The following is a 21,858-nucleotide window of genomic DNA, read 5'->3' as shown; positions in this document are numbered from 1 at the left end:
ATTATTCTATTCACTATGAAAAGAATGCATTTTTAATTTTTAGTGGGAGATTTTAACTTCCTAAGTAAAATAACACTTATCAGACAAAAATAAAATAAGATTAATTGGATAATGCACCTAAAATTGGGGGACAAAGGGGATGATCATTTTGTGGAGGTTAATAAATGTTTTCTTCACTTGCTGGACTGGTGACAAGCCAGAACTCATTTTCAGTTTATTTTAGTTTTGTTTTAATTAATGGAGGAGGTACGTTTTTTCTCTGTATTGTGCAGCTCAAATTGTCAATTAATCCCCTGAGAAACAGTTCATTTACACAATAAATTTTACCTACCACCTGGAAGGCCCTGTGCGAGGCACAGGGCGGTTGGGGGGGGGCATTTACAGAAATGACAAACATCTCCTGTCTTCAGAGTTTCCAGTATCACAGCACTGAATCTGCAAGGTCAGAGAAATCGAGATGATATAACAGAAGCTCAGAGAAACCTCCACTGGCCTGAGGAAAAGCAAAGGAAAACCAGAGAGGAGATGATATTGAACTTGCTCCCTTAAGAAAAAGGACCACTTTGCAACAGGATGAGAAAAGTGGAAGTTCACTAGGAGGAATAACTCAATCACTGTCAGATCTGCTCATATAAATGCCCGTATTATAGGATTTTTAAGTGGGAAGCTGAGTCTGAGGCCAGGAATCAGAGATAAGACTTGAAACATAGTCAAAAGTAGATGACGATCCATCACTTGTATCAGGCAAATGAGTTTGAATTATGTTATTTAAGAGACAAGAGTTCTTTGAAGGCTTATTTTTTTTTTAATTTTTGAATTAAACTTTTTATACGAGATAATTGTAGATTCACATGAAAACAGACCATGCACCCTTCACCCAGTATTCTGCGGTGCTAACAGCTTGCAAAACTGTAGTTGACCATCAGTCGGGATATTGGTATAGTCAAGACAGAGAACAGTTCCACTCCATAAGGATCCCTCATGATGCCCTTCAGAGTCAGGTGTCCATTGTTAGTATACAGAATTACAGTTCATATCTCTGTGTTCTTCTTGTACCCTGAGATCTCATTGAACTCACTTGTTAATTATGGCTTTTTTAGATGTTCTTTAATTTTCTACATAGATAATCACACAGCCTCAAAAAGAAACATTTTTTTTTCTTCCTTTCTAAAATGTTTTTCTGGGGAAGCTTGGGTGGCTCAGCGGGTTAAAATGTTTTTCTGTTTCCAGGACGATGTTGAATAGAGGGAGAGAGTGAGCCTCCTTGCCTTGGTCCAGACACAAGAAGTATTAAGCCTTTTATCATTAAGAACTGGCCATTGGCCATTCCTTTAGGGGAGGACTATGGGACAAATTCTCTGAAGTTTTTCTTCATCTTGAGGGTATCCTTATTACTTCTTTATTCTCAAAGTATATTTTGATGGATATAAGATTCTGGACTGATAATTCCTTTCTTCTCACTCTTGAAAAATGTTGTGTCACTTTCCTCTGGCCTCCGAAGAAAGACCCTGTCATTCAAATGGCTTTCCCGGGATGTCTGGGAGGCTCAGCTGGCTTCAGTGGCTGACTTTTGATTGTAGCTCAGGTCATGATCTCAGGGTCCTGGGATGGAGCCCCGAGTTAGGCTCTGTGGCGAGTCTGCTTGAGAATTTTCTCTCTCCCTCTGCCCACCCCCCACACTCACACACTCTCTCTCTTTCTCTCAAATAAATGAATCCTAAGAAAACAAAAACAAAAACAAATGGCTTTCCCCCATAGGGAAGGTATCCTTTCTTTCTCCCAAGTCTCAAGATGACTTTTTGTCTTTAGCTTTCAGAAGTTTATGGTGTGTGTGTACGGGTGTTTGTGTGTGCACGCGCACGCGCGCACACGTGTATTTCCGTAGATTAACCATTTGGAAGTTTACCCAGTTTCTTGAATAGAAAGATGCATGTTTTTGGCTAAACTTAAGAAGCTGAAAATTTTCTTTCTTTCTTTCTTTCTTTTTTTTTCAGTGCTTTTTTGGCCCCTCTCTTTCTCCTTCCCTTTCATGACTCTGATGTCAAAAATGCTAGATCTTGTGTTATCATTCCACATGTCCCTGAGGCTCTGCTAATTTTTCTTTTCAGTTATTCTCTTCTCTTGTTCAGTCTGGTAATTTCTATTGTTCTTCCAGTTCACGGATTCTTTCCTCTGCCCCCTTCATTCTCATATTGAGGCCATCCATTGGGCTTTTTTTCTTTTTAATTTATTATTGAATTATAGGTGACATACAATGTGTTATATTAGCTTCAGGTGTACAACACAGTGATCTGACAAGTTTATACATGACATGATCCTTACCACGAGAAGTGCACTCATGTACCATCTGCCATGATACATTATTGCAATATTATTGACTATATTCCTTATGTTGTACTTTTCTTCTCTGTGACTTATTTCTTTGACTACTGGAAGTCTGTACCTCTAAATCCCCTTCACCTATTTCACCCACCCCATCCAATGAGTTTTAATTTTGGTTATTGTAATTTTCTTCCATATGGCTGCCCTTTATAATTTCTATACCTTTATTGTGACTATTTTTCCATTTCTCTCAAGAATGCTCAAATCACATATGGAAGCACTTTTATCATGCCTCCTTTAAAATCTTTGTCAGATAATTCTAACATCTCTGCCATCTCAGTGTTGGTCTCTATCAATTATTTTTTTCATCAGCTTGAGGTCATTCTAGTTCTTTGAAATGAGGGGTATTTTTTTTTTCATCAAAGCTTGGATATTGTATATATTATAATAGGAGTCTGGCTCGTGTTGACATCTTTTGTCGCAGATGGCTTTACTTTAATTTCACTCCATCGAGGAAGGGCCAGGAGGGGTTAGAAATCCAGATACTTCGTCTGGCCTCCACTGATACCCAACTGGGAGAATGCTTCTCACTGCTGCTGGCTGGGTTCCACTTCCAACAGTAGGCTTCCACTGATAACTCGCTGATCTAGGGAGGTTAATGTGCCCTGTTACTGCTCCCTGCATGGCCTCCTCTGACAACCACCCCAATAGGGAGTAAGAGGAGTACCTCATTATTGGAGGGTGGAGGTCTAAGTCCAGACTCCTAAGGGCTTATCTGTCCTTGCAAGTTTGAGGGGGTCCTCATTACTACTAGGCAGGGATAGAAGTCTTGGCTCCCTAGTCAAACTTCTCTGACACCCCTATGGGAAGATGGAGAGTTACTGTTCCTCCTTATAGCTCGACAAATGCAGAAGTCTAAACTCAGCTTTTGTTGGTGGTGGGTGGCGGGGAGAGACAGCGTGGATTTTTTTTGTGGTGTTTTCCTAGCGTAGAGCCATCTAAAGTTTTATGTTTTACTTAGGTTGTCCCTTTCCTACTCCTTTGGCTTAAGAGATTGTATTTCTTTTTTCCTTCTCTTTCTCTCTCTCTCTCTGTTTGGTTTAGTTTTGGGGTTAGTTTTTCTGTTGTTATCTTTGGCATTTCTGTGTTCAGCAGAAATCTAGGATACACGTAGGAAAAATAAAACCTGGGGTCTTAGCACCATGTTGATCCTTGGGTCCCAAGATCCCTAAAACTAGTTTCCCTTCTTCTGTCCACCTTTCTGTCTTCTCATGTTCTAGACATGCTTGTGACTTTTAGTTCTAATTGGAAGGAGGAATAGAGAAAAGTATGTCATTTTCATCTTTGCAAAAGCAGAACTCAATCCTTTGAAGGATATTAGGCAACAAGTTCTACGTTGGCTTTTGCATTTTAGACAGATAATTATAAATGAGGAAAGCTCAGAAATTGGAGGTAGAATAGAGGTATCCTGGAAGGGCATTTAAAGGCAGAAACACCTGTTAGAATGTGCAATAGACTGATTATCAGATGAAAACCTGAAATATACAACTGGAGAGCACAGGCGCAAGTCAGATCAGAAGCCAAACACAGAATATATATCAGTAAATGACATACTTCTGCACATTGGCTGAATATCAGCTTTGAATATATGGCAGGAGGCAGGAAAGAGAGAGAACACTTTCGAAAGGTACTAAAACATAAATTCAACAAAGTATAATGAGTGATAGGGTGTGATATGTAAAGATCATGAAATTTGAAATCTGAATCACTCCTTAATTCTTAGTTTCGAGGACTGGGTAGATGCAGGTAAAATTAACAAAACTACAGAGTACATGGAAAGTACGTGGAAAGAAAATGAGGAAGCATGGAGATGGTGAGTTCAGTTCACATCATCTTGGCCATAAGGTGCGTACGCACCATCCAAAGATGGGCTACCAGTACGTTGGTGCTCATCAGGAAGCTCTGATATAGACAGGAGTAGTTGGAAACCTTGGTTTAATTAGTACTACTCAAATCCAACTGCAGGAAGATTACCCCCAAAATATAGGCAGAATGAGAAAAGAAGACTAAGAATAACACCCTTATAAACCCTAATGTTTAGGACCAAAATAAGAGAAACTGAGAGAGGAAAGGAGGTCAAGCTGCCTGAGAGAGAAGATCAGAGAAGTGGAGCTCAATGTGGTTTCATGAGAATTCATTGCGTTTAGGGTGTGCTATGCACTGTGCTGCAAGACTGGTTTTGGAGGGTCTCACGCTCTACTAGATATAAACGGATAATATCAAAGCAGTATGCTCGGCTCAGTGATCAGCGATAGACATATGCTCAGGGGGCAGCTGGAACCACAGAAAAGGCATGAAACAAAACCAAAGGCTGTATGAGGAAACTGACAAGATGGTAACATCTAAGCAGAGTCTTCAAGCATATTAGGAATTAACCAGGTAAGGAAAGACACAGGAAAAGTTATGCCAGAAAGAAGAAACAGTACCACAGCAAGAGGGCATGGAGCTCAAGAGGAGAGAGAATTACTTGCAGGAGACAGCGTGGCTGATGCACTGAGAGAGTGAAAAGAAAATCAGACTGAAGACCTTTTGACTTGGTCATTTATGAAGTCAATGTTGACCTCTGCTGCGCTAGATTCTAGGAAGTAATGTCGACAGGAATTGCACCACAGTGGGATAAAAAGCAACTAGAAGAATATGAAATTCACACAGTGTGGATTTGGTACTTTTTGCAAGGAGCCTGGTGAAGAATAAAATAAAGATGGGATAGCTAGAAGTGGGCAAAGGTCTAAAAAGCTTTGTTTTATTATCAGAAAGAATAGAGGATGTTTACACAGTGTATTAAAGAACCAGAGTGCAGATAAAGGGTTTTAGAATGTAGTTATTATATTTAATCCTTTACATAAAAATACTTATAAAGTATCTACTCTTCTTGAGCACATCTTTCCAGGATAAAGACAAACAACTGAGACCCTTTTATTTGTTTCAATAAACTAAAAAAATAATAAAAGGCTGATGGTAAATGCGCAAGAACAATATATTCTTCAGCTCTACAGGCAGCCTAATAATTTCAAATATAAATACTTAGAATGGCATCTTCAGCTCTGTTACGTTTATGTTACCCCATACCACAGTTCAATATAAGTATTCTGTATGGAGGTTTATTTTGTTTACTTCAAAGGGAATGATTATTTTTTAAAAACCCTTTTATTCTATTGCAATAACTTTGGTACAATACTTTCTAGAAATCCTTTCCGGATAGAGATCAAGCTGATTAGTATATGTTTTTCATAATATAACTTTTACTGGTTTTATTCACACAATTTAAATAGTGGCTATTATTTTCTGTGTCCCTTTCTCTTTTTGAAATTATATATATATATTTTTAATATTTTATTTATTTGACACACAGAGAGAAATCACAAGTAGGCAGAGAGGCAGGCAGAGAGAGGGGAGAAAGCAGGTTCCCTGTGGAGCAGAGAGCCCAACGTGGGGCTCGATCCCAGGACCCTGGGATCATGACCTGAGCTGAAGGCAGAGGCTTTAACCCACTGAACCACCCAGGTGCCCCTTGAAATTATATTTTTAACTGAAAGAATATATTAAAAAATCTCCTGCCCCCAATCCAAATTTTTCTGTTCCCACTTAGACTATTTCTTTAAAAGTTTCAGTAAAAAATAATTATCTTTAGGTGGTATTAATTTCATTTTATTACCTCATACAGAACTGTTGTGTTCCCATGTAGAAGGGGTCCATAACAGATATAGGAATGTCCGACAACCCAGCCTAAGTCAGAGGCTGCCCACCACACCTAAAAAATAAGAAATAATAAAACACATACATGTTCACCAGGGAAATGTGCTGTCTCATGAATTTAAAACCATGATTACCTCTCCAGGTTTAAGTCCATAGATAGAAGACATCGTCCAGTTTAGCATCACAGCGTATCCCCCCGTGGGTCTCACGACACCCTGAAGGACAGAAAACGTGAAGTTAACATCACCAACCAATGGGTTCAAAGATTCTTTGCTTTCACATTATCCATCTTAAAGAGTTCCTGTTTAGATTATTTTTTTAAAGATTTTATTTATTTATTTGACAGACAGAGAGATCACATGTAGGCAGAGAGGAAGGCAGAGAGGGAAGCAGGCTCCCCACTGAGCAGAGAACCCGATGTGGGGCTTGATCCCAGAACCCTGGGATCATGACCTGAGCCGAAGGCAGAAGCTTTAACCCACTGAGCCACCCAGGCACCCCTGTTTAAATTATCTTATATTCTATTAACTACATACTACTTTGGCTTTCCTATAATTGAATTTACATAAATATTTATTTGGCTCTCTCAATCATAAACACAGAAAAATTTGTCTCTATCAGTGTACTTACAGAATCCAGACCAGTCTTGACTTTCTAAAGAAAACTAAATGACCTCACAGAATCACATGAAATAAATATTTTTTCCAGGGTAACATAAATTAACAACATTACATTTACAGATATTTTTCCTGAACAAAAATGGAAACTCTCGGGTGCTTGGGTGGCTCAGTTGATTAAGTAATAGCCTTTGGCTTGGGTCATGATCCTGGAATCCCAGGATTGAGATCAAGTCCCAAATTCAGGGTCCCTGCTCAGCGTGGAGTCTGCTTCTCCCTCTGACCCTACCCTCCTCAAGCTCTCTCTCTCTCTGTCCTTCCCTAATAAGTAAATAAAATCTTTTCAAAAAAATAAAAAATGGAAACTCTCAAAATTAAGTGCACAGAAAAGTCAAAAATAATTGTGTCCTTCAAACACAGGCTAACGTAAGGATGGCAATCCCTTCATATTACATAACAATAGGATGCTCAGAGGAAACAAAGTCATATTCTAACAGGAGCCTCATTACAATGCTATACTGGGGACTGTGCTAGTATAGTATTAGAGCTAAACAATTCTTTAATGATGAATTCTGCAATTCTGACAAAGCAATCCTCCTGGGTGCGATCTAAGGCTGGCAGATTTGCCTTATATTGCACGTGGAGCAAAAAGTAGGGATTGCTACATCACAGTACTACAGCCTTCATGGGCCAGTTTCTAGCAGCTTTCCATGATATGGAACACATTCAACTTTCATACAAGATTAATATTTGAACACTGGCACAAGAGTTACCATAAATAAAAGCTGATGATAAATTTAATAATTGCATTTATTGCTTCACTATAAACATTAATCAACATTGGCTTAAAAAGGCTTAACCATGTGAATATTCAGAATGATCACATGAATGCTTTCTAAAAAAACAAGCTATATTTCACTCACATGAACTTTGAAGCTTCTTTTAGAAGAGCAATTATTATTCCTCTGTGCAGAAAATAATTACTCTACCTAAAGGCAAACATGGCCCTAATTAATACATGTACTACCAGTTGGAACCTTCTGGCATAACTCAGAAGCTTTAACATGCATACGTGAATCAGAGAAATGAAAAACAAACTGACTTTCCATTAGTTACTAAAGTTGCTGCTCTCCTCAGGTACCACTAATAAAACAGAGATATCCAGCTGGAGAACACATTTTATCTACGTGCAGAAACAGCTAGTCTCTTGGCGAATGTCTCACGCAGCTTCCTTGGCATCAGACAGCTACTTACTATGTTGCGTGAAATGGTTCACATGCAGCTGGCTTCTTCATCATCACTGGAGTATTAGAAATCCTTAGTCCCTGCCAGTAGGTTTCTACATACATCCGCCCATGTAAACTGAGCAGCAGTTCTTTTCTGGGGATATTCTGTTCTGTCCTCCATGAACTTCACTCATTAGTTTGTTTTATTGAGATCTTTTCTTATGATTCAATACCTTGAGGAATTTGATAGGCATCAACTTGCAAATTTTTTATTCATTTTGTAGAGAGGAAAAAGTGAAGGTTTTTTCATGGATAATATGCTATCTATATACTAGGGTAGACAGTGATAAGTAATGTCAGTAATGATTTCATTTAATATGTTTCAGAATTTTCTCTCCATCTACCAGTCCCTGCATTTAGAGCTTATTGTTATCAATAATTCTAAGTATTACTATAACTGGGTACATTTTTAGATTATACGGTATAGAAGGTAAGATGAATCCACTGAGAATGATAAAAAGGAAGAAAAGGCAAGAAAAAAACCAAAAATGAGCAGTAATTCATTTGTAAAACTAAAAAGATAACTTAAAGGAATAAGCTATCAAATTTCTATTTAATTCCCAAGCCGACTTTATCCTATAACCTTCTTTAGAGGATACTATCTGATGCTCCTTTCCCCAGAAAATGGTGAGTGCATCCATTTGATGCCCCAAAAAGTGGGATTTAAGAATGAGACCATGCATGATTAAGCATTTAAAATTATAAAGTATCTATAATTTAATTTATTAAATCTTATTAACAAAAATATTTCCTTAGTTCTAGCAATTATTGCTTTTCATTTTTCCCCATGCTAATACCACCCAAAAGCTACAAATGTCAAAACGACTAAACGTTGTCATCAAAGATTCTTATGAAAAACAATTAAAATGGAGCTAATAGAGAAAAGCCATGGTGTCTGTTTTTCATTGGTCTTTGGTATCCACTTATTTTTATTTTTTTAAGGATGAGTATAAAAATTTCTGTTAAGTATTATTTTACCATTCATTAATCTATGTAATAGATCTGAAACTTGGTCTTTGCCTCCAAAATATTTGGGTAATAATTATCAATTTTCTGAGTATTTGATATGGTGTAGGAAAAAAAACCTGCATAATTCCATTCTACATCGTCATGTAGATCTTTCATAGAAAGTTTGAAAGTAAAATAAAAATGAAAAGATTAGGTTGAAAAAGAGAATTTCTTTATTGTAATATTAATATGTGACTAAAAATAAGATGATAAAGCTTTTTCATTTCTTATTTATAATCACATTTTCCAAGTAATGATAATTAAAATGTAAGAGAAACATTGTTCAGCCAATGAAAACACATAAATCATGCTCAAAAATGAAATCATCATATTCTAATAATCAAAATAAATCAGAAAATAAAAACTCTTTTAAAACATATTTAAGAGGCGCCTGGGTGGCTCAGTGGGTTAAGCCGCTGCCTTCGGCTCAGGTCATGATCTCAGCGTCCTGGGATCGAGTCCCGCATAGGGCTCTCTGCTAGGCAGGGAGCCTGCTTCCCTCTCTCTCTCTCTCTGCCTGCCTCTCCATCTACTTGTGATTTCTCTCTGTCAAATAAATAAATAAAATCTTTAAAAAATAAATAAATAAAACATATTTAAGGAGGGTGCCTGGGTGGTTCAGTCAGTTAAGTGTCTGCCTTCAGTTCAGGTCATGATCCCAGGGTCCTGGGATCGAGTCCTGCATTGGGCTCCCTGCTCGGCGGAGAGCCTGCTTCTCCCTCTGCCTCTGCTGCTCCCTCTGATTGTGCTCTCCCTTTTTGTCAAATAAATAAATGAAATATTTCCTAAAAAATGAACATATCTGAGGAGTGCCTAGGTGGCTCAGTCGGTTAAGCATCTGCCTTCAACTCAGATCATGATCCCAGCGTTCTCGGATGGAGTCCTGCATCTGGTTCCTTGCTCAACGGAGAGCCTGCTTCTACCTCTGCCTGACTCTCCCTCTGATTGCACGCTCTCTCTCTCTCTCCTCCCTTCAGTCTCTCTCTCTCTCGCTCTCTGACAAATAAATAAAATCATTTTAAAAAATTTTGAAATAGTATGAGGTAAAAACACTTAATGTCAGCACTTACTCCTAAAACCCAAGCATGCTGCATTTTACACTTTTGAATATCTGTTATTACTTTCCTTATGTACTTATACTTATGTTCTTATACTCTACCTACCTTAAAAATAAAAACATTGGATGAACTAATATATTGTCAGAAAAGCCCTGTAACCTACCAAAATACTGTTCTGGTATTTGTAGTATTAGCCATAACACTTAATGTCTTCTGAGGAACTTGAAAAACTTCCAGATGGGAATAACACTCTACACCCTAAATAAAGACATGAACGTGAATTCTATCTCAGAAATGCAAAAGGGAGGCACCTGGCTAGTTCAGTGGGTTAAAGCCTCTGCCTTCGGCTCAGGTCATGATCCCAGGGCCGTGGGATCGAGCCCCACATAGAGCTCTCTGCTCAGTAGGGAGCCTGCTTCCCCCACTCTCTCTCTCTCTCTGCCGGCCTCTCTGTCTGTCTGTCTGAAAGATCTCTGTCAAATAAATAAATAAAATCTGAAAAAAAAATGCAAAAGGAGACAACGTAGAGGGGCTTTTTAAAACATGCAAAATGATGACAATAACATTACATGTTTAATGTATATAAGCATTTTAAAACTTCAATTCACACAGGTAAAATTAAAGGATGCTTATTAATCACCCATGAATAGGACCACAGAATCATCACAGATGGTCCTTATAGTTTCCAGCTTAATGAGCTGCCTTTGAAAACAAGGAAAACCACAAAATATCATGAATGGGGCCATTAAAGTAAAACATAAAATAGGAAAGAAAACATGTCAGCATCAAGTGTGGTATGCAGTTTGGGTTGCCACACTTAGGAAAAAATACAAAACAGTATGGGTTTAACAGAAGAAGAAGACTGAGTGTGATAAGATTGAGAGCTTAAATTCTTCATCCTAAAAATGTGGTTTTTTTTTTCTTAGTTGATCTATAGAAATCTAAAAAGCAAATCTTAAAATATTCAAGAAAGCGAAGTTTGAAGTACTCAACAAAATTTCATACTTTCTAAGTTGATACCCTCTGTCATCTTACTCTGCAACAGGCTTATACAAAACAAATATGCATAGTTACGTCCATATGTATTTATTCCCACATGTATGTGTAAATATATACGTTTATGTGTGTGCTCATGCATGTTTCAATTTGGCCTGACAAGCTGAGGGGAAAAAAAGAAGAAAGGGTAAAGAAATATTTTACCTAAGTAAAAGAAATCCATTATGAGATGATTGGGATTAAGTGAATTGAGATATAAAAGATACAGTTCTGATTACTTAAAAAATCCAACAGATCAACAATAATCTGGTTCTTGTAATGGCTTTACAGTTGATATCCCCTCTTTCTAGAATGAACCACCACCCCACCTCTTCCCTGAACCTGGTTAGCTCCTACTTCATCACAGAAGTACTTAAAGACATCATGAAAGTGCCACCTCGTCTAAGAAGTTGTCCCCAATACCACAGTTTAAGTGTCTCTCCTGATTCTTCCCTGGCTCCCAGGCCAGCAAACATCTTCGAAGTGACCAGCCTGATCGAGGGCTATGTCTTTCCTCCTATTCTGAGTATGGCTTTTCATCTTCAGCAGGGTCACTGCCATGGACGAGGCCTGTAGTCGATTTGTTGACTGAATATGTGAACATTGAGTGAATAAGCACATGTAAGAAAAATACAATTCTTGTTTTAAATAGTCTTCTTTGTTCAGGAGAAAGCTTTGAAACTTGTATAACTCAGTGAATCTTATTAGCAGAAATGGGGTAGTTCCATTTGGGACAGTGCATCAAACATAAAATCTCTTGCTACAGGCTTTCGGATGCCTCTGAAGCTGCCTCTACAGAGGACACTTTAGCAGCAATATAATTTTTATTGATCTGAACAACTGTGAGATAAGAGGCAAAGGTATAGTGAGTTCAGCATTTTCACTGTACCACAGATTTTTTAAAAAAAAAAGTTCACTGCTTTTTTATTTGACTTTCTCCTATTTTTTTTGTTCTAGGGTAGAAATATGAATGTCACCTAACATTCATAACATAAGGTGACATAAATTCTGTAAATGCACATCAGGACCAAAAGCCTACCACTTTCCCATTATGCTTTCCTCTCTTTTTTGTTCATTTGCTTCTTTCTTGTCTTTCTTCAAAAATTTGTTTTTATTCTATTCAGTTAGCCAGCATATAGTACCTCATTAGTTCCTGAAGTAGTGTTTAATGATTCCTTAGTTGCGTATAACACCCAGTGCTTATCAGAGTCCAGCATCTCTCATGGTTTGTCTCCCTCTCTGATTTCTTCCCATTCAATTTTCCCTCCTTTCCCTTGCGGTCCTCTGCGTTATTCCTTACATTCCACATATGTGTGAAGCCATATGATAATTGTCTTTCTCTGCTTGACTTATTCCACTTAGCATTATCCCCTCCAGTTCCATCCATGTTGATGCAAACGGTGGGTGTTCATTCTTTCTGAAGGCTGACTAATATTCCATTGTATATATGGACCACATCTTCTTTATCCATTCAGCTTCCTTGCTGCTTGCTTGCTTGCTTGTTCTTTCTCCTCTTGAAGTCCGCTTGACATACAATATTGTATTAGTTTCATGTGTACAATATAGTGATTCAATATTCATGTACATTAGGAAGTGATCACCATGATAAATCTAGCTACTATCTGTCACCATACAAAGTTGTTACATATTGCTAACCATATTCCTTATAGTCTATACATTGTATCCCTGTGTCTTACTTATTTCTTTTTTTTTTAAGATTTTATTTATTTATTTGACAGACAGAGATCACAAGTAGGCAGAAAGGCAGAGAGAAAGGAGAAAGCAGGTACCCTGCTGAGCAGAGAGCCTGATGTGGGGCTCGATCCCAGGACCCTGAGATCGTGACCTGAGCTGAAGGCAGAGGCTTTAACCCACTGAGCCACCCAGGTGCCCCTTACTTATTTCTTAACTAGAAGATGATACCTCTTTATCCCCATCTCCTATTTTGCCCATCTCTTCTGCCCCTCTTCTCTGGCAACAATCTGATTGTCCTCTGTATCCGTAGGTCTGTTTCTGTTGTGTATTGTTTCGGTTTTTAGATTTCACATATAAGTGAATTCATACCGTAGGTCTTCCTCTGCCTGACTTCTTTCACTCAGCACGACGTCCTCTCATGGTTTCAATCCTCTCAACCCTTTCTGTCCTTTGCTTTCCTTCCCCTTTTCTCCTGCTCTCCTTTTCTGCTTTGACACTGAACATTTTTGTTCCTTCTGCCTGTGCACGTATGTGATTATCACTGTCCCTTCCCAATACCGAGCTGGAAGAAGATACATATAACCATCACTAAATCTCCCCTTCCCCAAAGCCCCCCCCCCATCCAGATGAGAGATTCTTCCATCGTGCAGTACTTTGAAGTACCCTGAACCCAGGCACCCAAACTGAAGAGGCTAGAGGCCCACAACACCGCAGAAATGTGTGCAGAGCAGCTCAGTTGTGGCTGCTGGAATATTTACAGCAGCTGACAGATTAACCTCTCCTACAGCAACCTGACAAATCCAGGGTTGGCAGATGCAGAGATGCAAATATGCCCTAAATAGATCTGCAACTTCTAACCAAAGAACAGATTGCCTTATGTGTGTCTTCGATGTGCCTCTGAGAAATGAGTATTTTTAAGCAGAATATTTTTTATGGGATCACAACATTATTTTTCCTCATGAAGATCAAAGATTGAGAGAACAAATTATATGATGACGTGAAATTTATGCTGAAGCGCTTCATAAATGTATGTGTGCTCATCTTTCCTGTACTTCTATTCTGGGAATCCAAATATTAAAATTTCAGATCCCATTAATCCTGATTATACTTACCGAGAGTGAAATGAGAATCTTATGAATAAAGAGGAGTCTGGGAACTAACTAGAGAAGTAAAAGATCATTTAACAAATATTCTGAGGATTTACCATGGCCCAGTTTTTAGGATGGAGACACAGTGGAGTCAAAGATGTGTGAAATATATTCTAAGAACTCTGAGAACATGCAGTGTTACGAAGATAAGCAAACAAAAACTAGCAGGGATAAGGTAGAATAAAACGAGTGGCATAAAGATTTGTTGACAGTGTATAATTTCAAAACAATTGAAATTCTAAAGTGCACTAGAGGGATGAAGGAAATAGTTCTGTGGGACCTTGAGAGACAACTTTTTCTTGCCCTTCTGCATGCCTTAATTTGCAAAACCTCCACACTCCCATGCTTAAACACCAGAACTCTACATTGAAGACCCGCAAAGCTCTATCTCTCAACCCAGAGGCACTTCTTGGACCCAGACCTTCACCTCCGACATCTCACTAGGTATCTCCACATTAACATCCCACAGAGGCATCATACTCAATATGTTTCCAAATTCCCAGTTTCTCCGGCCCTAAACCACCTCCTGTGTTGAGTAAATATTCCAAACCATTCTCCCGTGTTCTTGGTGTCAAAGCTTAGACCCTTCCTCTGCCTCACTATCTTTGAACAAAATCTGATTTCTCTTAATTAAGTGTGCTACCCTAAGTCCTAAAAGCCTGAAAATGAATCTCTTTGCCTCCATTTTGTGTACTTGTCTGTCTTCCCAGCAAAATGCTGCAAAGGCTTACCTTCCTTCCTTCATACTCTTCTCTCCCGCTTAAGTAGCATTAGTGCCCTCCATTCCTTATATACAGAATATAACCTAAACTTCTTGGCTAAAATTTAAGAGTCTGGCCCCTGCCTATATATTCAGTTATTTCTCCTCTTCACTTGTGCCACATGCACTAGCCATCTTGGAAACTTCCAGGCACACTCCTTCCTTTGCGTATGCTAACCCTTTCTGCCTATAATACCCTTCTTTCAGTGATGGCACTCTATGAAGAAGTTTTATTCATCCTTCAAATGTCATTTTGTAAGAGCTTTCTTTGACCACTCTTTGGTGGAACAGCTCTCCGGCTCTTCCCACCACTGGGTCCCATTACTCTGCTTTATTTTTCTTCATAACATTTTTCACATATTCCATAGCTCTTTGTGTCATGCCTAGGTCCTGGCTATACTTCTAAAAAGAGAGCCAGACCCATATTTGGGTGCTCAGTCATATTTGCTGAATTTATTGACTGTAATCCTCCAGACACTATTCAATCCCACCTTTTCCCTGACTGAGAGAGAGAGAGAGAGAGAGCGGTCCTTTTAGAACAAGGATCAGTCTATCTTGTACCACCTGCATTCATATACATTTCAACCCACCAAACTGAAGGGACTGTGGTTCACGCCTATCTTCTGGCACAGAAGGAACACTCAATACACGTATGTTGAATGGAGCTGAATTCAACATAGAGATCTATAATCCTAAATAGATTATCTTTAGGATGGTACATTAGGAAGAAAAGAAGAACAACTGAATCTTTAAACGATCTTCAGTTTGGGCATCTAGGGCTCCAAGGAGAAGTTCTTGACCCAGACAAAACCTGGGAAAGCTAGGATCCTTCTTTATTTGGAACCAGGAACCACCACTTTCCAAATATGATGCTGTATACATTACTGTCATTTCTACCACACTGGCTGAGTCAGTTCTGGGTCGCAAGCTCCTCTTCTCTTCCTGCTATAAAGATCCCCATCCAGGCCATGGTGAAGGTCAGGGTAATTTAAAATCTTGAAGTGTCACAAAGGTTTTCATAAGAATCCTTCAGGTTTACAGGAGCTAAAGTGATTTTTGGAGGGTTCTTTTTTATTTAGTTAGGTTATATTGAGTTTTCAGGGTCAGGGGTTTCCTCTCATGTTGATACTTTTCTATTAGATTTTAACTTTCTGAATACCCTTCTATTTTACGGCCAAACATTCAGTTAGCCTCTGGATGGCTGGTGCATAATGCATAATTGCAAAAGGTGGAGGATTAAAGTTTAGGTGCAGAAGATCATTCGGACCGCTGGAACAAGGCATAGTCATCAACATGAAGGAATATTTTTCAGATGACCAGAGTTGTTACAGAAATCCTAAGAGTTTGATTCTACAATGACACAAATATATTTACATATACGCATTTACTTATTTATTTATGCACTCCACAAAAATTTGTTAAGTAATACAAAGCATAACAGGAGACTAAAATGTAATAAAACACGGTCTCTGTCCTCAGAGAGAATATATTCCCTACCAAATGTTTCCTTTTTTACAAGCAAGTGAGTTTTTTATGGAACATCTTAATTTTTCTTTTTAAAAACTAATCAAATGGAACAACTATTTTAAGACTATTAACAAATTATATTCTCAAGAGCTCTGATGCTACAGAAATCGAATACATAAAGAGGCCACTATTCTCCAGGATGCAAGTGATGGTTAAAGTCCCTTCCCCCACTAAAATTTTATGATTCAATGTCTACTGAACTCCTTAATGAAAATGAATAGGGAGATGACACTGTCAGATTTTATGAAGTTCTACGAAGAAACAGTATTAGTTGGAGATACAGGTAAAAGTGGTATTTATTCATTATCTGACACCTTCAAAAATATTGATGCTTCTAACTTTGTTTTGTGAAAACATCTTTCATGTAAGCAGATTCAAAAATCCTTGGATGTCTTCGGTGCTGCAAATCGCACAGTTCAATATTCTGGATAAATTGCATGCTGTTGAAACTGTCTAGGTCAATTCTCAAACTTGCATTTATAACAAAGAATTAAATTCCCTTAGATCAAAAATCAATTCCCTACTCTACAAAAGTTATATCTCAGTTTAGAAAATAAAAATATTTAATTTAAAACACAGTTTTATAAAACTGTATTAAACCCACTGACATTTGATCAAATATCCATTCATCTTAATAGCTCACTAAAGCAATGCCAGCTTGCTGATATATGTGAAGATTCTGGAAGAGACTGGGCCAGAGCGTTTGACATTAAGTATAATTAATATTTTTCAAGATTTAAACACAACATTTATTTAAGATATAAAGTACCCAAGCCTAGTCCTCCAGGCACAGTCTGCATTTTCAGTCAGTCATCAAACATTCTCAGTGGACAGGAAATCGGCCACCGCACAGATACTTATCCCTGAGAGCGTGAATACCTTGGGCAGCCCCGTTGTTCCGGACGTGTAAAGAATATACAGCGGATGTTCCGAAAGAACAGGAACACAGTCATGTGACTGTGCTTTGGCCATCTCCTCATCCCAGTCAAGGTCACGACCTGGAGCCAAAGGCACTGTCTCCTACACAGGAAGTATACAGGAACATGCAGTGAACAAAGCATGGTACATCAGAACAATGGCAACTGACTAAATCTGCATATATTAGTCTGAGCATCTGACTCAAAATCTAGGCCTAGATAGCATTAAATATCACATTTATGACTACATATTTCGAAGTCACGAGTTAAAAATATTCTTAAAAAGTCCAACAGTTTTGATGTTGGCTTCCACTAAACTGACCAGAGAACCTGATTTATTCAAATCTAAGGAGAGCCTTAAGAAATCCAAGGGGATGCAATCATGTTTTCATCAACAGAGCTTAACCAACAGAGTTTATGTTTTCCATAAATATATGTACAGTATTAACTTTATAAACCCATATCTATTTTTCTAACTTTTTTTTCTTTTATTTTGGAACTAAAGTCTTCATAATGAAATGTCAACTAACCCATTAAAATGTTTCTTTATACAACAGCAATTTAGAACTAATACTGTGGCCATTCTTTCCAAATGAGAAAATACTAAATCATTTTCAGGAGTAGGGAGATATCCACTTTTGCTTTTTCAAGAACAAAAACTCATTTTGAAAATTAATGAGCATATGTGACATATCTAAAATGTTACCCAATTTTCCCTCCACCTTAGTCATCCATTAATATGGTAGAAATGTTTGTTTTCTTTTTTGTTCCTCGAACCAAGCTCTGAGTTGTAAACTTTATGGTAATAGAGTCACGAGTTAGTCGGAGACAATTAAAAGAGATTAGAGGGGCGCCTGGGTGGCTCAGTGGGTTGGGGCCTCTGCCTTCGGCTTGGGTCATGGTCTTGGGGTCCTGGGATTGAGCCCCACATCGGGATCTCTGCTCAGCAGGGAGCCTGCTTCCCCTTCTCTCTCTGCCTACTTGTGATCTCTCTCTGTCAAATAAATATACAAAATCTTTAAAAAAAAAATAGAGAGATTAGACCTCTTTACTTAAAATACTGCCAACAAAACAAGCCAGCTAGATAAGGAGTAAGGAAGTGGCTTATGGAAAAATTATTCTAATGGGGAGTCACAGCTATTTAAGTAGAATTAAGATTCAGTACATGCCTGATTATTTTCTGAAATGTTAACTAAGCTCCAGATGACACATCAGGAAGTTTACATTTGGTGAATGATTAGTTTAGGCCCAGGCGAGGCTACCCATTCCTCCGTGAAAGGTGGTAAGATCCACCCCCTAAAGAGCCTATGTAAGCATTCAAGGCAATGAATCAAGGCAATACCCCAGTGAAACCCAGAGACCCTGAGGGATTGAGAAAAACTGAGTCATTTCCAATTTTTCAGGATCCTTAATAATCAGGTTGCATATATGGTCATATATTTAAAGGAGTACATTTACAAAGTAACACTTCAATCTAATATCACAAATACAATGTCTTTGTGAATAAACACATTATAGGTAACAATCAGAGCTGAATTTCATAAAAGTGAAGTTTAAGGCCCAATTAGCTTCTCTGGCCTCACTCTGATAGACCCTGAATATGCCATAAGAGAGAGAAAAATAGTTCACTGTCACCAGATTGTATACTTCCATTTGTTTTTATGAATCAAAGAAACACAACTAATTTCAAAGCCTTTGACATTACAATAACAGACCCATAAAAAGAAATTCTCACACTGCATAATGAAAAATGTCAATGGAATGATCGCAAAAAATTATTACAGATCAAATGAAATGAGGAGTGAATGAATGAATGAATGAATTCTTCAGGCTAAGAAAACCCTTTACAGGCACATGTAAAGAAGACTGGGCAAAAGGTAGGAAGGGAAAAGTCAGCATTAGCTTTTACATAGATACTTTTACTTCTATAGACACGTCCTGGTAGCGTTCCAGAAAGGCAGTATTGGCCGAGCACCAGAGCTAACTGATGTGATGTTCTTGTGATTCTGTCATCGCTTGCTTGAGGCTTAGGACTGGCAGCCTGGTTTTTACCTCCTTTGGCAAAAATGTAATCCTGGTTAATGAGACATACCACCGGGCCTCAAAGTCTCTGTCTCTAAACTGGAGGCAAAGTCAGTCCACTGGGCTTAATTACTAATAAACAGCAGGACTACTGTAAAGGACAAGAGACAACCAAAGCCTTCATCGAAGATAAAGAAGATTCAAAATAGAGGGAAGTGTCTCAAGAAAAAGGGAAAGAGAGAGAGTGTGAGCCAGTTATGGAAAGGAAGGATGGAGGAGGGAATCTTTACCCACAAAAAGTAAAGAGAAGAGATGTGCATTCAAAAAATATGAAGAGGAAACTTGCATGTCTATTTCCAGTGTGTTTGTAAAGTAAAAGAAATAGCATATAACTTCTTGATTAAAAGTCATTGAACCAGGGACGCCTGGGTGGCTCAGTGGGTTAAAGCCTCTGCCTTCGGCTCAGGTCATGATCTCAGGGTCCTGGGATCGAGCCCCGCATTGGGTTTTCTGCTCAGCAGGGAGCCTGCTTCCTCCTCTCTCTCTGCCTGCTTCTCTGCCTACTTGTGATCTGTCTGTCAAATAAAGCTTAAAAAAAAAAAAAAAAAGTCATTGAACCAAAGTTCAAATCTTGACACCACTTATTAGCTGTGACTTTGGGCTCTGACAGCTCCATAACTCAGTTTCTTCATCTTTGAAATGGGTCCAGTAATAGTATCTACTTCATTGGTTTGTGAAAATTAAATAAGTATATGAAAGTACTTAGCTCCGGGCCTAGCAGAAGTTCTTCACAAATTCATGAGTTTATGCATATGCAAATACCACACACATACGCACAGAAACACATGCATGTGTGTGTGTGTGTGTGTGTGTGTGTTCCTACCCTTCCTCCCACCTCCTCACACCCAAAGCCTCTTTCACTGCTGACTCTGTATTCCTTGACTTAACAACAAGCCTTTTTAAAAATATGCTTGAGGGCATCTGAAAGAAACTCAAAATTCTTGAGACAGTAAGAATATTAAAATCATTGAGTGAAGCAGTCCATGAACCACAGACTACTAAAACTTTATACAGAAATTTAATGCGGTCATGGGAATTGCTAGGTGGTAATCAAAATGACATCGTTTTAATGCTTTCTATTCTTGTATCTTGTCATTTAAGAATTTTCTGCAGACAACCTCAAGAGTTCCATAAAATTACACAATTTTTTGCACTCTTGTCATTTTTCATCTGTAAAAAATTTTAATCTGCTAGGAACCCAAGTTGCTTCCACTATAAATAGCTGATACTGGCATGGATGTAAAATTAAGGTGATCATTAGATCAAAGTTACTAGGAAAAGCACTGTAAAATGTATTCATTGTGTTTTTTAGACTGTTTTTCTTCTTTCATGGATCACAAAATAATTTCTGTTTAGAATATTCACATTCTGTTTTCCTGAACATGGTTTTATTTCCAGACTAAATGCCTTCTCTAAAAATTTTTAAAAGGCAATTTTTAAATACAAATTAATCCTACCACTCCACAAGGCAGGAGAGCTCAGGGATCAAGTGATCAGAGGGTGCTGTGTTCAGACCATGACCCTGACACTCAGTACCTGGGCACATTGTTTTATCTCTGCTCACTGGATTTCTCTCACATAAAATAGGAGTAATGCTCATAAGTTATCAGGGAGATTTTCTAAACTTCTCACTAGTAGAGAATCAAGGATCAAATGGTAAGCAGTCAGTGAGTGAATGTTAGTATTATCATGATTATTACAATTTAAATTGACACATGACACTACAATAGACTATGCACAGAACCCAATTCATTAACATTACATATTATTATATGTGTTTCAATCTTTTTGTTTTAAGCTAGTTTGTTTTTCATAAAGACAGAAAACATCATTCATACTTTTTTCTTTTTGCAAAAATGGTGATATGCAGGAAGTATATGTAATTGTTTATAAATCTAGTGTTTCTTTCACATGGGCAAGACTATAATGATCCTTAGCACATCACCATAAGCAAGCACCAGATTCACTATTCCTATTACCATATTTGGACGATTATAAATGAGCACATTATCTGGTTTGTGTTGTCCCAATCTCAGTGCTTCTTCTAGGAGGGGGATGTATTCTACTCTTCTTCCAGGTTCAATCCCAAATGATGCTGTAACAACCACCTTGGGCTACAATGGAAAAAGCACAGTAATTGAGAAAGTTGAGCAGTTGATTAAGGTAAGTATAATATTTCAGGTGCAGGCTGGCAATTTAACATTCAACAAGAAGTGCTGTAATGATTCTGTTCTCTATTGAGTAAATGGCCTGAAAACAATAAACCCTTTGTAAATGTTGTAGACCTAACAACTTCCACAGAGATCTTGCTTACCTGCTCCAAACTTTCCACTCAGTGATGCTTTGGGCCAATAAGTATGAGCTATTTAAAAATACTTCCCAAAGAATTCATGAGGCCACGCAGAATTGCCCTGAGCTGGTGACATGCAACGCTAGGGGCTCCACACTAACGGAGGCCCCCATACTGGCTCGTCTGTGCTGAGGTTGTAGTATTTCTTAGGTGGGAAGGGTCAGCCTATTGCTACTTAGGAAGGGTTACTACATTTTTTTATGTCAGCATCTCTGCTTAAATGTGACCACAAAAAAAAGAGGGGGATCTATTTTTTTCTTTTATGATTCTTTTCTCATTCTAAATACATTCATTTTT

The 21,858-nt window shown here is 38.2% G+C and overlaps 1 protein-coding gene across 2 annotated transcripts in view; it reads right to left on the bottom strand.

Moving 5' to 3' along the window:
• ACSS3 (acyl-CoA synthetase short chain family member 3) overlaps positions 1 to 21,858 on the bottom strand; it is a 160,888-nt gene that overhangs the window by 84,932 nt on the left and 54,098 nt on the right. For both annotated transcript variants that reach the window (XM_059186442.1, XM_059186443.1), the window contains exons 4-7: positions 21,191 to 21,325; positions 17,092 to 17,232; positions 6,213 to 6,293; positions 6,038 to 6,133 (exon numbers count right to left, since the gene is read on the bottom strand). In XM_059186442.1, coding sequence (XP_059042425.1) covers positions 6,038 to 6,133; positions 6,213 to 6,293; positions 17,092 to 17,232; positions 21,191 to 21,325 — 453 coding nt within the window. The remainder of the gene's footprint in view (positions 1 to 6,037; positions 6,134 to 6,212; positions 6,294 to 17,091; positions 17,233 to 21,190; positions 21,326 to 21,858) is intronic.

Source organism: Mustela lutreola, chromosome 8 (genome assembly GCF_030435805.1).
Source record: "Mustela lutreola isolate mMusLut2 chromosome 8, mMusLut2.pri, whole genome shotgun sequence".
In the NCBI taxonomy this organism is placed as follows: domain Eukaryota; kingdom Metazoa; phylum Chordata; class Mammalia; order Carnivora; family Mustelidae; genus Mustela; species Mustela lutreola.
The sequence above is the reverse complement of the archived record's forward strand: the minus strand, read 5'-3'. Positions and strand labels throughout refer to the sequence as shown.